At 39.8% G+C, this 16,679-nt stretch overlaps 1 protein-coding gene across 3 annotated transcripts in view; it reads right to left on the bottom strand.

Annotated features, from left to right (window-relative positions):
* The window catches only part of myom1b (myomesin 1b), a 220,854-nt gene that overhangs the window by 109,566 nt on the left and 94,609 nt on the right, over nt 1-16,679 (bottom strand). For 2 of the 3 annotated variants that reach the window (XM_041190639.1, XM_041190640.1), the window contains exons 15-17: nt 16,466-16,649; nt 15,785-15,959; nt 14,034-14,155 (exon numbers count right to left, since the gene is read on the bottom strand). In XM_041190639.1, coding sequence (XP_041046573.1) covers nt 14,034-14,155; nt 15,785-15,959; nt 16,466-16,649 — 481 coding nt within the window. Of the gene's footprint in view, nt 1-6,437; nt 6,456-14,033; nt 14,156-15,784; nt 15,960-16,465; nt 16,650-16,679 lie in introns of all 3 variants that reach the window. The other variant, XM_041190638.1, reaches the window with a different exon arrangement.

Here is a 16,679-nt window from a genome sequence, read left to right on the forward strand (position 1 = left end):
AATACACAGGGCCCTGTTTTTTGCAGGCAGAAAGAACATGCACACATATTGCACCTGTTGCAGCTAAACAAAATAAGTGACAGCCTTTCACTGGTTCATTCCTCAGGGCAATGCCTTGATTAATCAGAGTCAAGCTGCCTGGTTTAAATTTTAAATGATGCTTGGCAGTTAACTGTCAGTCAACATCAACTGGTGCATTCTCCATGGCAAAGCCTCTACCAATCAGAGTCCATTGCCAACTAATCAGCACTCTCTTCTCATACAATATAAATTTGTTGTTTTTCCTTACGTTGTATTCTTGTGAATTGTCCTGACAAGGCAAAAAGCGTCAACAAAATGCCTCTTTTCTCAGCAATACTCAAATATTGTATTGTGAAACATCCAGTGTTGTTCGCTCTCATCTCACACCAGACAGTTACTGAGCGCCAGAGCCATGGTTGGAAGTTAGCAAGTGGTAAAATACAAAAGGATATTGAAAGAAGAAAAACTGACATTTTTCAAATTGGAGGAAAACAAACATATTCAAGAAAAATCTATAGATTTGAAAACATGACATATCTTGATCAAGATTATCATACTGGTGAAAGTGTGTTAAGATTATTGGCTCAACAGTAGCCAAATAACTATAGTGTTTATGAGTTGCAAATGTGTTTCACACAAGTGAAAGAATACCATCATGCATGGCCAATACAACAATACTTGACATCTTCCACAAAAAATTGGATTAAACTGAGAAACATGTTGGTACATTATTGGAAAGTGAAACAAACATCCACACCAACAAAATATATATATTCGCTAGCAGAACTGAAGCAATTATTTAAAAATTCCAACTAATATTATTCTCTTTTTATTTAGCTGTACCATTTTCAAATAGTTTTATTTAAATGTGGGTCTTAAAGAATTATTCAGAGTGTTAGGTTACTGAGTCTGAAAGAATTGAATTCATGTGCACAGCGAATGGTGAATTATTCCTAGCTGCAAGGTTGTATATCCTTAATACTGTTTAATTAGTTCTTCAACTGCCTGGCTTACTAACTGTTTTCAGCCAGTAACCCCACAATAAAATTGATATTAGATGCTAGAACAAAAAACATTTAAAACAAATGTTATTTTATCATAATAACAGCATCTTTAATGTAGTAAAACATCCAAAGATTCTCCACAAGAGCATCAAAAGATTTTTTTAAATTGCCACTGAGTTGAAGAAAGAGTCATTAGGACAGGTGACTAAAATCTTGATCAGAAAGTTAGATTTAAAGAGAGTGTTGAAGAACGAGAGAGAAGTGGAGAGGTGGAAAAGTTTAGGGACCGAATTCTATAGCTTAGGGCCTGGATAGCTGAAGGCATGTACATTAGCGGTGGAACAAGGGAAGCCGGAAATACAATAAAGACCACGATTGGAGGGATCCAGAATTCTTGGAGGGTTACACGGCTGGAAAGGTTACAGAAATAGGAAATGGTGGGGCCATGGAGAGATTTGAAAAGAAAGATGAGATCTTTAAAATTGTGGCATTTATGAGTCGGGAGCCAATGCATGTTAGCGAGCACAAGAATGATGATAGAACAGAATAAAATCATCAAAAGATAATACAAACAATTTGAATTTGTCTCTAAGATGAGAAGCTGAACCTGTTTGGTTAAAACTTATTACACGTATGCTTCTTCAGTCTGTAATTTCAGCTATGACCAGGATGAAGTAACCTGCTTACATTTCTTTGTTGAACTGATTTAATTACAGAAACTGTCTTCCTGGAAGTGGATCATACTAATCAATATCATTAGATTTCAAAAGGAAAATTAATTATTAGCATTTACAATTTAAGTTTCAATGATTAGAAAGCAATGGAGCTGCCTCAGGGAGATTAGTGTGATTTGAAAACATTTTAATAAAGAAAAATAAAAATTTTTAAGACATGTCCCCTCATGTGACAGTGTCACATGAGCTCGGACATGTCAATTAACTTTAATTTAAAAATTTATTTAATTTATAAACCCTTCATGAAACCTCAACCCGCCTGTGGATGAGGTTACATGATAAATGCGAAGGCCGCCTGGCTCTTCGCCTGCCTGTCAACCTTAAGGTTGGACGGGCAGTTCAATTAATTATTTTAATTAGCTTCTACATGGCCTTAATAGGCCTTTGGCAGTTTGGCGGGTGCGCAGCCAACTCCACTGCATGCCCGTCAAACTGAGGATCAGAATGACGCGCAGTGACATCGGTTCGCACACCTGACGTCACCACACATCATTTTACACGTCAGTGAGTGAGGCCCGCCCCCGCCCCCGCTCACCGACCCAAAGATTCGGCCCATAATTTTAATTATGGCTGAGTTCCCATTTGTAAAAACAAAGCAATACTTTGTTACTCTTATGTGCCATGTCCCTATCTATTGAATTCAGAATTCAATTGCTTTTTCCAACAGCTTTATCCTTTTGCACTAACAAGTGTAGGAACTATCTGTTCATCCACATGCTTCAATGTCTTTGTATTAAGTATATGTTCGGTTGATTTTGTATCTCAAAGTCTATTACTTCATATTTAGCTACATTAAGTTGTTCAATTGTCGCCTGTATTCCCATTCTGCTAACCTGTCTATCAGACCATAAGACCATAAGACACAGCAGCAGAAGTAGGCCATTTGGCCCATTGAGTCTGTTCCACCATTCAATGAGATCATGGCTGATCTGATAATCTTCAGCTCCACATTCCTGCCTTTTCCCCATAGACCCTGATTCCCTTACTGATTAAAAATTTGTCTATCTCAGCCTTGAATACACTTAACGACCCAGCCTCTACAGCCCTCTGTGGTAAAGAATTCCATAGATTCAATACCCTCTTAGAGAAGAAATACCTCCTCATATCTGTCTTAAATGGGCGATCCCCTTACTCTGAGATTATGCCCTCTGGTCCTAGGCTGTCCCACAAGAGGAAACAACATCTCAGCATCTAGCCTGTCAAGGAATCTTATATTTCAATAAGATTGCCTCTCATCCTTCCACACTCCAGTGAGTACAGGCCCAACCTACTCACCCACTCCTAATAAGAAAATCCCTCCATGCCCGAGATCAATGTGGTGAACTTTCTCTGGACTGCCTCCAATATCTTTCCTTAGAAAAGGGGACCAAAATTGTTCATAGGTGTGGTCTAACTAGTGCCTTGTATAGTTTTTAGCACACCTTTCCTATTTTTATACTCCATTCCCTTTGAAATAAAGACAGATCTTCCATTTGCCCTCCCTATTACCTGCGAAACCTGTATGTTAGCTTTTTGGGATTCATGCGTGAGGACCCCTTCTGTGCTGCAGCTTCCTGCAGTCTTTCTCCATTTAAATAAGACTCAGTTCCTCTATTTTTCCTCTGTAGACTCTTTGTGTCATCCTCACCACTTGCCTTCCCACCTATTTTTGTGTCATCCACAAACTTGGCAAGAGCACATTCACTTCCTTCATCCAAGTAATTAATATATATTGTAAATAATTGTGGCCCCAGCACTGATCTCTGTAGCTCTCCACTAGTTACAGGTTGCCATCCTGAAAATGTCCCCCTTATCCCAACTCCTTGTCTTCTATTAGTTAGCCAATCCTTTATCCATGCTAATATATTACCCCCAACACCATGGGCTCTTATGTTATTAAGTAGCCTTATGTGCGGTACCTTATCAAACGCCTTTTGGAAATCCAAATATTACATCTACTGGTTCCACTTTATCTATCCTGCTTGTTACCTCCTCAAAGAATTCTAATAAAATTTGTCAGGCATGATTTCCCCTTCATTAAGCCATGTTGACTCTGCTTGATTATATTATGTATTTCTAAATGCTCTGCTATTACATCCTTTATAACAGACTCCAACATTTTCCCAATGACCGATGTTAAGCTAACTGGCCTATAGTTACCTGTTTTTTGTCTCCCTCACTTTTTGAATAAGTGTGTTACATTGGCAGTTTTAAATCCTCTGGGACTTTTCGAGACTCTAAGGATTCTTGAAAGACTACTACCAGTGCATCCAACATCACTGATGTAACCCATCAGGTCCAGGGGACTTATCGGCCTTTAGCCCCATTAGTTTCCCTAGTACTCTTTCTCTAGTGATTGTTATTGTATTTATTTCCTTGCCCCCTTTTGACCTTTGATTCTTTAGTATCTTTGTAATGCTATTAGATTCTTCTACCGTGAAGACTGAAGCAAAGTATTTATTCAACTCCTTTGCCATTTCCTGGTTCCCCATTATTATTTCCATTCTCTAATGGGCCTATGTTCACTTTGGCCTCTCTCTTTCCTTTTGTATTATTGTAAGAGGCTCTTACTGTCCATTTGTATATTACTTGCTAGTTTACCTTCAAAGTTTATTTTCTCCCTCTTTATTTTTCTTTGGTCATCTTTGGTTGATTTTTAAAACTTTCCCAATCCTCTGGCTTACCACTAGTCTTTGCCATATTGTATGATTTTTCTTTCAATTTGATACACTCCTTAACTTCCTTGGTTAACCATGGTTGGTTTATATCCTTCCTAGAATCCTTCTTTCTCACTGGGATACATCTTGTTGTGAGTCATGAACTATTTTCTTAAATGTTTGCCATTGTTCATCAACCATCTTTTCTGCTAAACTCCTTTCCCAGCCTACTCCAGCCAACAAAGCTACCCCAGCACCCTTTCCTTCCTGCCTGTCCTTTTGAAAATTCACATACCCCTGAATACTTAGTTCCCAACTTTGATCTCCTTGTAACCATGTTACAAGTTGTGCAGTTAGTTCATTTATTTTGTTCTGAAAACTATGTGCATTTAAGTAAAGAACAGTTAATTTTGCCTTTTTACCATTTTTCCCCCTTTGACCCTATTTGCTGCTGTTTTTTTTATGTTTGTACACTCTATCCCTTCCTGTCACCCTCTGGATATCAATACCTAAATAGCTGCCCTGCAATGCTGCCATATCCTTTTGTTTTGTAAGCCTATGTATCCCCTCTACAGAACCCTCCCCCATCTTCTTTAAGTCTTATGCAGTCCTCCTCAATGTTTAATACTTGTTACATCGTACATTTTGTGACAGATCTTATTCTCTTAGGGCAACTAGGCATTTACAATAAATACTGCGTTTTTCACATCCAGAGATCAAATAAAAATAATTATCATTGGATATAAAATGGTTCTTCACAAATGAAGTGCTAAAATATCTTTCATGTAACTTTGCTTTTAATGGAATTCTGAAAGTACCATGATGAATAGTAATAGCTTACTGACAAGGATGACAACTGCAATTTGCTGAGTCAAGAATGGCAGTAATTGCCTTGTAGTATAAAGTGGAAAAGATAACCTGTTCAACTATCTGGCTAAACTGGTTGATTTTCAACTCATGAAACTGAATATGGAAACAATATACACAAAGATCATTCCCAACAAAACAGCTATGAGCACATTATGATTTCACTCCTTTCCTTTCTAAGCGCCATTGCGTGTATACACAAACACACACACAATCGCTAATGCCAAAGTCCTGATTTTAACATTTTTTCAGAGCCACATTTCTTCATAGCTTTCTCCAGTTGTATATTTTCCCCATAGCCCTCACTGCTCTGAATAAAGGTTCATGTTCCAATTGAATATTAGAGAACAATCTTTCTCCTATTAGGCTCTTACTCCTTGAAATGCTCTCTAAAAATAATTAACTGATATATCTCTCCCTCTTCCTTCCAAAGCCTCCTTAAAATTTATTGCCTAAACCATGTTTTGGTTCCACCTCCAATCTATTCCTACCTCCTGCTCAAAGTGCTTCTCATCCTTTGTAAAGTAATTGGAGATTTCCTTTGACATGAGAGGTGTTATAGGGTGAATAGTTTTTTGTTACCATTCATAAAACCTTCCTAACAATTAAACATCAATCACATTTATTGAGACCAGATCAGTTCTTCTCAGAATAGGATTCCCCCTCTTTATGTGTTTAATTTTAATATTGTTTCCCTGATTTCTCACCTAGGTTATCCTTCTTCTTGTGCATATCTTGTACTTTAGGGCCCTTCTCATGTTTATCTTGTACCTTAGAACCCTTCTTGTGCATATCTTGTACCTTTGGGCCCTTCTCACGCTTATCTTCTATCTTTGGACCCTCCTCATGTTTGTCTTGTACCTTTGGACCCTTTTCGCGCATATCTTGTATCTTTGGGCCCTTTTCATGCTTATCTTTATTCTTTGGAACCTCCTCGTACATATCTTGTACCTTTGGACTTCTGAGATTAGACTTGCTTGTCCGTTCTGCATTTACCTCCTTTGGTTCTACGTGTGGCAAATTATCATAGCCAGTGGGTAGCGGGTGTCTGTTAAGCACTGCATCACAACTTAGTAAAGTGTCACGTGCGGGCTGAGATGCCTCATGCTTGCCATCCCAGCGTGCACATCTTTCTGTTAGTCCGCCAGTGTTACCACTTTGTTCAGGAAACACACCATGAGTTACTCCTCCTCCTAGAGTTAAATAAAGTAATTAATCAGGCATTTATGAACAGATCTGATTGTGCAACAAGATATACTTCATTTTTTCAAGGATGAAGAAATGAAGACAAACATGTCATACAAAGAACAAGGAAAGACATACAAGAACATGTTTTGCTAAATATTTAATATGGCAACAAGCAAAGCTCAAAACAATGGATAAGATGCATCTGTTTCTATAATAGACAGAAATACAATGCTCTGACTACTAACACATAGCATTGCACTTTCAAAAGAAGAGTATAAAATTTTATGTTAGCAATAGTTTTGTACTGGCATATGTTAAACAGAGTAATGTTTGTTTTTAAGTATCTAAAACATTCAAAAGCTTTCAACAATCACTTTGACAATTATGAGAACCTGTAAACCTTTTTCATAAAATAGAAAAGGTTTGTGTCTGCAGTAAATATCATGACTCCAGTCCATCTTATGAATCTAGTATCTATCATGAATAGCTTGAATGTCCTTCAATTTATTTTTTTCCTCACTGGACAAATAACTGGGTTTTCTCCTTTCTAAGCTTTTTTCTACTTTCATGTTTCACCAATCTTATTGCACAGAACTTCAGTCTCTCCAAAAGAACTTCAGCCCAATTGCTCTGCAACATAAACAATTCACTAAGTTGCATCCATCAACATAGCTTCTACCCCATTCCACTGTAAACCTATAAAAATAAACTTCACATAATTACAAAAACAATAATTGAGAAAACAAGTTTCAAATTTACACATAAAGCACCCAGTCCCATCGCCCTGTGGCTTCCCCTATTTTACACACAACAGCCTGCACTGTAGATACACCCCGTCTAGTTGGTAAGCACTACCTTTACTACCCACACCGTGTAATTCATTCCCTGACATCCTTTGGCCAACAAGAAAAATATATTTACAGCAGCAACAACAATTTGCACTTATAATGACTTTAATGTAGGAAAATGTCATAATATGCTTCACAGGAATATAACCTGACAAAAGGCCAAAGGGATACTCATGTTACTTAATGCTTCCCACCCACCAGTGCTATCTCTGATTCTCCATGCTCTCCTCGTTGCTCTCCACAAAACCCTGACTCTAGCTGTGCTGCACTCTCTTGCTTGATCACTCATATAGATCCCATTGTGATGGACCATCAGTGGAAAAGGCAGAAAATGTGGTTCAGTGAAAACAAAAGAATGCAGTTCCCTGAGATCACTGGAATAACAGGAGAAAAGCACCAGGTACAATGAAACAATAACAGTGAGATAAACACACAGAGGAAATGTTACTGTTTAGAGACGCAGGAAGAAAGTAACAAATAGAGAGACTCAGAAGAAAGAATCAGAGTAGCGTAGAAATAAATAGTAGTCAGAAGAATAGAAACAAAAAAAGAGAGGAGAGAGTACCAAGAGGCACATTGGTAGACCAATGAAGAATAATGGAGATGTGACCATGAGGGAGAAACAGGGTTTGAAATTTGTCTTCATCAGTAGAACATAATGCACTCAATGAATTGGCAGTGTATTTTCCACTGACTTCAATGGAAACTTTATCCAACAGAGGGCAGTAGTGAGAAGTGACTGAGAAGCATGCTGGGAAAAGTCAGCGCAGTCACTGCAACTCAGAAGGGGATCGAGGAGGACCCACTGTCAAAGAACGGAATAGCCCCAAACATTACATTGCTGTAGTGTTTCTATCCCTCCCTCCTCCTCAAACCAAAAAAGAGAGAGAGTGAAGAGGCAGTGCCTTCAGGAGTGCACCAGACCTGCGAGGGACACTCTTCTAAAAGTGGATATTTAAAAAAAGCAACTGATTGGTGATTAAATTCTGGTGGTTTTTTTTTAATCTATTAAAGTAATTTGTTGCTTAATAGTGAGGTAGGAGCTATAAAAAAAAGTATATAGTACTGTACAAGTATAATTAATCAAGAAACAAGGTTCCTAGCTAACATAAATAAGGCCCCAAGCTAACGTATTTTTTAAGGGAGTAACCAGCTTAATCAAGAGGGATGTCATGGCAGGAGAACTCAGACCCTTGATATGCTCCTCCTACAGGATGTGGGAAATGAGGAACGCTTCCAGCGTCCCTGGTGACCATATGTGCGGAAGGTGTGTCCAAATGCAGCTTCTAGCTAACCGGATTTCAGAGCTGGAACTGCCGGTGGACTCATTGTGGAGCATCTGCGATGCTGAGCAAGTCATGGATAGCACATTTAGCGAGGCAGTCACAGCGCAGGTGAAGATTACAGGCAGAAAGAGAATGGGTGACCATCAGAAATAGTTAAATATCCAGGAAGATAGTGCAGGAGTTCCCTGTGGTTATCCCCCTCTCAAACAGATATACCACTTTGGATACTGTTGGGGGGGATGGCCTCTCACGGGAAAGCAACAGCAGCAAAGTTCACGGCACCATGGGTGGCTCTGCTGCTCAGAGGGGCGGGAGGAAAACAAGTGGCAGGGCTATAGTAATAGGGGATTCAATAGTTAGGGGCACAGACAGACACTTCTGTGACCGCAAACATGAATCAAGGATGGTATGTTGCCTCCCTGGTGCAAGGGTCCAGGATTTCATGAAGCAACTGCAGGACATTCTGGGGAGGGAAGATAAACAGCCAGTGGTTGTGGTACACACTGGTACCAACGACATAGGTAAACTAAGGGACGAGGACCTGCAAGCTCAGTACAGGAAGTTAGGAGATAAATTAAAATGCAGGACCTCAAATGTAGTAAGCTCAGGATTACTCCCAGTTCCATGTACTAGTGAGAGCAGGAATAAGAGGATAGACCAAATGAACACATGGCTGGAAAGATGGTGTAGCGGGGAGGGATTCAGATTCTTGAGGCACTGGGGCCGGTCCTGGGGAAGGTGGGACCTGTACAAACTGGACGGGCTGCACCCAGGCAGAGCTGGGACAGGTGTCCTTGCGGGGGCTTTTGCTAGTTCTGTTGGGGAGGATTTAAACTAGTGTGGTAGGGGGATGGGATCCCAGGAGTAGGATCAGATAGGTCAAATTCAGATCAGAAAAATGGAGGTAGGGACGTTGTGATAGACATGGAGTTAAAGGAGAAACAAAGTTTAAAAAGTGTCCAGCAAGGGAAATTGACAGGGTTAAACTGTTTATACTTCAATGCAAGGAGTATTACAAACAAGGTAGATGAGTTAAGGGCACAGGTAGACAATGGCAGCAGGATGTCTTTGCTATAACGGAGAACTGGCTAAAGGAGGGACAAAACTGGCAGCTTAATATCCCTGGTTATAGAGTCTTCAGACATGATAGAGTAGGAAAAAAAAAAGGAGGGGTAGCACTAATGGTTAAAGAATCAATTCCAGTTGTGAGAAGGGATGATATACTAAATGGGTCAACAAATGAGGCTTTATGGATTAAGCTTAGAAATAAAAAAGGCGCAGTCACACTACTGGGAGTAAAATACAGACCCCCAAATAGTGAAAGGAAGATAGAAGAACAAATATGTAGGCAAATTTCTGCTTGTAAGAACAAGAGGGCAATAATAGTAGGAGACTTCAACTATCCTAATGTCAACTGGGATTCAAACAATATAAGGGGAATTGAGGGAGAAAATTTCATGCAGTGTATCCAGGAAATTTTTTTCAACCAATTAGTGACAAACCCAATGAGAGGAGATGCAATTCTAGACCTAGTCTTGGGGAACGAAGAAGGGCAAGTGGGTGAAGTGACAGTTGGCAACCATATCAAGGACAGTGATCACAGTTCAGTTAGATTTAGCATTACCATGGAAAGGGACAGAGATAAGGCAGGAGTAAAAGTCTTGAACTGGGGGAAAGCAAATTTTGCAGAAGTGAGAAGGGACTTGGCTAAGGTGGATTTGACAACACTGCTGGAGGATAAAACAGTGGAAAACCAGTGGGAAGCACTAAAAAGCGAGATCCTAATTGTACAAAGCAGACATGTCCCCTCCAAAAATAAGAGTGGTACTGCCAAATCTAGACCCCCCTGGTTATCTCAAGGAATACAGGGTAAGATCAAACAGAAAAAGAAAGCATACGATAGGCACAAAGAACTAAGCACTGCAGATGGCCTAGACAAATATAGGAAGTGCAAGGACGAAGTGAAAAAGGAAATAAGGAAATCAAAGAGAGGGCATGAAAAAAGATTAGCAAGTAAAGTTAAAGATAACCCAAAGATGTTTTACCAATACATTAATGCTAAAAGGTTAGTTAAGGAAAAAGTGGGACCTATCAGAGATGAAGATGGAAACTTGTGTGTAGATGCAGAGGCTGTGGGAAGGATTTTAAATGAATATTTTGTCTCCGTGTTTACAAAGGAAAGGGAGGATGTTGATGTAGTAGTCCAGGAGGAATGCTGCGAGACATTGGACGGTATAGTCATAAAGAAAGAGGAAGTACTCGAAGGGTTGAAATCCTTGAAAGTTGATAAGTCACCAGGGCCAGATGGATTGTTTCCGAGGCTGCTGAAGGAAGTCAGGGAGGAGATAGCAGATGCTCTGAGGATGATTTTCCAATCTTCACTAGATACAGGGGAGGTACCAGAGGACTGCAGAAATGCAAACGTAGTTCCATTGTTTAAAAAGGGATCAAAGGAAATTCCAAACAATTATGGGCCAGTTAGTTTTACATCAGTGGTGAGCAAATTAGTAGAATCAATCCTGAGAAATAGGATTAATTATCATGTGGAAAGGTTTGGACTAGTCAGGGATGGTCAACATGGATTTGTTAAAGGAAAGTCTTGCCTCACAAATTTGACTGAATTCTTTGAGGAAGTGACAAGAAGGGTTGATGAAGGTAGTGCAGTGGATGTTGTGTACATGGATTTTAGCAAGGCATTTGACAAGGTCCCACATGGCAGATTGGTCAGGAAAGTAAAAGCCCATGGGATTCAAGGTAATGGGGCAAACTGGATAAAAGGTTGGCTTTGTAACAGGAAACAAAGGGTAATGGTCGATGGATGCCCTTATGAATGGAAAGTTGTCTCAAGTGGTGTTCCATAGGGTTCGGTGTTGGGACTTGCTGTTTGTGTTATATATTAACAATTTGGACGTGAAGGTGGGGGGGCACATTTGGGAAATTTGCAGATGACACAAAGATTGGCCAAGTAGTGGATAGTGTAGAGGATAGCCATAATCTCCAAAATGATATAGATGGGTTGGTAGAGTGGGCGGTAAAGTGGCAGATGGATTTTAACATATAGAAGTGTGAGGTCATACATTTAGGGAGGTCAAACAGTTATAGGGATTACACAATAAATGGGAATATACTAAGAGGGGTAGATGAAGTGAGAGATCTTGGCATACAAGTAGACGGGTCCCTGAAGGCAGCAGTTCATGTTGACAAGGTTGTAAAGAAGGCATATGGAATGCTCTCCTTCACTGGCAGAGGTATAGAATATAAAAGTAAGGATATAATGTTGGAATTGTATAAAACACTGGTGAGGCCACAACTGGAGTATTGTGTGTAGTTCTGGTCACCACGTTACAGGAAAGACGTAATAGCTCTGGAGAGAGTGTAGAGGAGGTTTACAAAAATGTTGCCAGGGTTAGAAAAGTGTAGCTATGAGGAGAGATTGGATAGGTTGGTGTTATTTTCCTTAGAACAAAGAAGGCTGAGAGGTGACTTGATTGAGGCATACAAAATTATGAGGGGAATAGATAGAGTGGACAGGATAAAATTGTTTCCCTTGGTGAAGAATTCTAGAACCAGGGGACATAGATTCAAGATAAGTGGCAGAAGGTGTAGGGGAGACATGAGGAAGAACTTTTTTCCGCATAGGGTGGTGGGTGTCTGGAATTCGCTGCCCAAGTTGGTGGTAGAGGCAGAAACTCTAAACTCTTTTAAAAAGTACCTAGATCTGCACCTTAAGTGCTGTAAACTGCAGGGCTATGGGCCGGGTGCAGGAAGATGGGATTAGAAAGGGCACCTGGGTGTCCTCGGGCTGGTATGGACAAGATAGGCCAAATGGCCTCCTTCTGTGCTGTAACTTTTCTATGGTTCTACGATTCTATGGAAAGGAAATCAGACACCATTTAAAGGATTCCAGATTTGCTCGCAAGCACGTTTTACAATGCTGGCAAGGATCAATTTCATCCGCAGGGAAAAGAGGGAAAGTAACAGTAAGAGGTACAAGTGAAAAATAACTTGCAAAAATAGCTTGAAAGAGAGAGGGAGAGAGACAGAGAGAAAGGATGGAGTATCAGAGAAGACGACAAGAAAAACAGAGCTACAGTACACAGTCACAAGCAGCAATTCAATTGGGCCCTAAATCTCTTCAGATGGACGGAAAACCCCACCAATATCTCCCAAATGCTCATATGCCTCCCTTCTAAGAAGTGTTAAATGCTCCACAAGTAGCACCAGTAAAACCCATCTGACCTTAGTCTCTCAGCCTGAAACTCACCCCTAACCGTTCCTAGTTCAACTCCTGCCATGACAAATAATGTCTTCAAAGATAACTGCAACACCTAACTGAAAACTAAAACAGCAACACCAGTTCAGTACAGTTAAGATGTATGGAATCTAGCTGACAAAGCTATTCATGAGCAATACCTTGGCAGATTTAATAGCATCATAAAATATTTAGTAAATGAAAAAAATAAGTTGTTTCAGTAATTTGTCTTATTAAATACTTGTATTTATTACACCAATGCTATGTAATCTAATCATCGTAATTATACTGTTGTATCTAATGCCGAACAAAAGATCTCACAAGTTGCTCAGTAAACTAATTGTTTATTGAACTGGAACTGGGTTGAAGGGCCGCAATGCTCATTAATAATTAAATATCTAATTTAGATTTATTAACACACTAATTGATTTATTTAAACCTAACATGAAAATGCTAAATGGTAATGAGTAGGAGGTGCATGGATTAGTTTTTGATAAACGCAGGATATTGCAGTGTGGGCATTTCACACACCTAATAGAGCTCATTAAATGTTTGCTTACATGAGACAAAACAATCTGTTAAAGCAGGCATCAGCAGTGTTGGGAACAGGCATTAAATGTGCTCTTGTATTGTTAAACAGGCAACAAGCAAAAACTGTAGTAGATGCAGATCAGAAAAGAAGTTAGATGACTTTAGGTATGAATAAGATATGCACATGGTGGTGTTTTATGGGATACATTACGTTATGCTGGAGCAAAGTTGGTAATCCATGGTTCAGGTAAGCTTTGGAACATATGACTGTGAAGCAGACTCATGTGAGGTTTCTTACAGTGGCTAATGGATAGGCTCAATGGAAAAGAATATGCTTTCCATGTGATACAGGCACAGTGCATGATCAGAACAACGACTTATGGCATCAGGGATGATAAAGTGATACAGATGGCACTGTGAAAACAGTGTGTCATTAATTAAACAGCAAATTCAAAAATCAATAAATGCACTTCCAGAAGTAAATTATTTCATTTCCAGAAATAAATAAATACACTTTCAAAGATAAGTAGATGAATGTTCAAACTAAATCCACCAAAAATAAATAAATGTATTTTCAAAAATAAGTAAATGTATTTTTAAAACTAAGTAAATGCACATTTAAAAATGACAGTTGCATATGACAACAGTTTAAATGTCATTACCTACCTAAAGCAGCTTTGACTTCCAGTGCCTCAGACTCGGGTGAGAATTGACTCAGCCCGGCTGCATTGACAGCCCTGACTTGGAACTTGTATAACTGTCCGGTTTGTAGCCCATGACAAATAAACCTATAAAACAAAATTATTTCCAACATTGATAATTATTTTTATAGATTTATAAAGATGTGTCACAGTAATTTTTTATTCATGTTTCAATTAATATTTTTCTTACTTTTTATGGCTACAAGTACCTGTATACACAAGAGTTTTCATTCAGTGGGTAAATCTGGTCTGAATTACACGCACCCCCACCAGTGGGTTTTTCGACAGGGGTGAGCGTGAAATTGAAGGAACACGATTCCATCTGGGTTCCTGCCTGCCCCAACCTCGCAGCGATTTTACACTGGGCTGGGCAAGGCCTCGGACGGGCTACCCGCCCTTGTCCCAATTGAGGCCCTTAAGTGGCCAAGGGCCGTTTCCCATCCAGCCTCAATTTTTAGGCTGGTGAGAGGATTCACCCAAAGATAAACGGACTTAGATCTCAGGCGGGGTGGTGGGCACCTCCATCGGAAGCCCCCTTATGACTTCAGGTGACCCCATCCCCGCTTAAGGTCCTGTGACCCCTTGACCTCCCTCAATAGCAGCAATGCCCAGGAGATTAACCTTCTATTCCTGGAGACTCAACAATTGGGTAAGGTTGACAACCCCACTGTAAACATGTTGATGCTTTTATATGAAATTGATTTGTCTTTAGCAAAGACGTTAACCCATCTAAAATAATGGAGCAAAATTCCTGGGTTGGATCAGCATGGCAAAGTTGACTGGGTGAGGCTTGGGAATTTGGGTGGAATCTAGAATGAGCAGATTCCTAACCTGTTTGTGCTGCAACCTAAATGGGGAGGGTAGTGGTGGGGGAGAGTTGAAAGGGGCCATGATTTTTTATTCAATCCCAACATAACTAACATAAAAAATCCATCTCTTATAGGTTTACAAGGAAAGGAAAATTTAAGTGGAGTACTTTCTATTCAAATTATTCCACCAGCACTTTTCTGCCCAAAAAACCACATAGTTTTATGTTTTCTTTCTCTGAAGTCACTGGTCATGTCATTGATGATGAGGGCTTATATGCTGTTCTACTCCTTTTAATGGGGGTGGCAGCTTTGAAACGGCCAGCGACCAATCTCAAACTGCCTGACCCTGCCAGCTGATACCAAGGTGCTCTCAATCTCGATCGATTTAGATGAATAATGTTGCACTTGTTCGATCGTGGTCTGGTGATACCCTGTTCATCCAAAATATAAGAAAATTAAATGAAATATGAGAAAATATCAAACAAATAGGGTGCATGATGCAGAACCAGTCAACATGACAAATAGAAAGGGTTTGGTGTTATTATAGGCATTTTCTCCATTCCCAGCATGATATGTTCTGTACATTGAAGTCTTCAGATATGAAGAGCAGTAGCTGAAACAATACATCTATGGAGCACAAAAAGGTACCTCATTCTTATATCTGTCTTAGTGTTTTTTCTCTCTTTAATTCACACACAAGTTCCAATTAGGCATAAGTGGCATCAGCCTCTCTATGGTTCCCCAGCAAGGTTTAAAGTGCAGTAAGACTATCTAAATGCTCACTGACAAATTCTGAATCTAACACTCTTCACACACACTCATTTTCCCTCCATCTCATTCATTTTGATCCTATCTTATCACTTCCTGCTTTATTTTTGTAAGGCTCTCTAATGGCCTTCAAGCCTACCTTTTTCCTTTCACTGGTTTGTTGTTGCATGGTTCCCATTTTCCAGATCCACTGATGCTTGCTTCAATGTAGTATCCAACCAACTCTTTTGCATCTTTTGACTCTTCCCAAGTGACTACCATAGAAGTGTCTGTATTCCTCGAAGGCACAACATGAGTAGGAGGCTTTGGAACATCTGAAAGAAAAAAGGCAAAAACTTAGAAAGTATTGAAATGAACGTGGTTGTTTTGACTCATCTCAGAGACCTTATACTCTGTATGATTGACCATTGATTGAAGATAATTGCCAACTGTATTTCTACGCATTTAGTTTTAAAGGGATACTCTAGAATCAAATACTTTAAAGCTTCGTCCTTCAGAATTTGTGGGGCAAATGTAAACTTTTTTTCTCAGGTCCAATCTCATTATTCTGTTTTTGAGAAGATTGGCGCCACATGAAAAAGAGTGTGCAGCAGCAACAATAAAAAGAACCAACAAGATTTAGGTTGTACACTCAGGCAGACAGAGCATAAGTCACAGGATGGGATAATTAACAAAGTACAAAGCACTTGCTCCAAACCCTACCTGGAGTACTGTGTACAATTCTGATCAGGAAATGGTGACATCCTGGCAGCAATTATTGTAGGGTAATATGGTAAAGTGGGCAGGCCAGGTCAGTTAAGGTTGTATTGTTCACACTTACCAAGTTTGTCTGTTACTTCAGTAAATTCTGTTGCCTCAGAAGGCTCACCAATGCCAGCAGAGTTAGCAGAGCGGACACGGAAACGATATGATTTACCCTCAGCCAGATCAAACAATGCGAACCGCGGAGACTTCACGGGGATCTCTGGGTTAACCCTCTGCCACTCCTCGGTGCCTGCAACACACTAATGCAAACAAGCCAAGAAAGGGCAAGT

Source organism: Carcharodon carcharias, chromosome 6, assembly GCF_017639515.1.
Source record: "Carcharodon carcharias isolate sCarCar2 chromosome 6, sCarCar2.pri, whole genome shotgun sequence".
NCBI lineage: Eukaryota > Metazoa > Chordata > Chondrichthyes > Lamniformes > Lamnidae > Carcharodon > Carcharodon carcharias.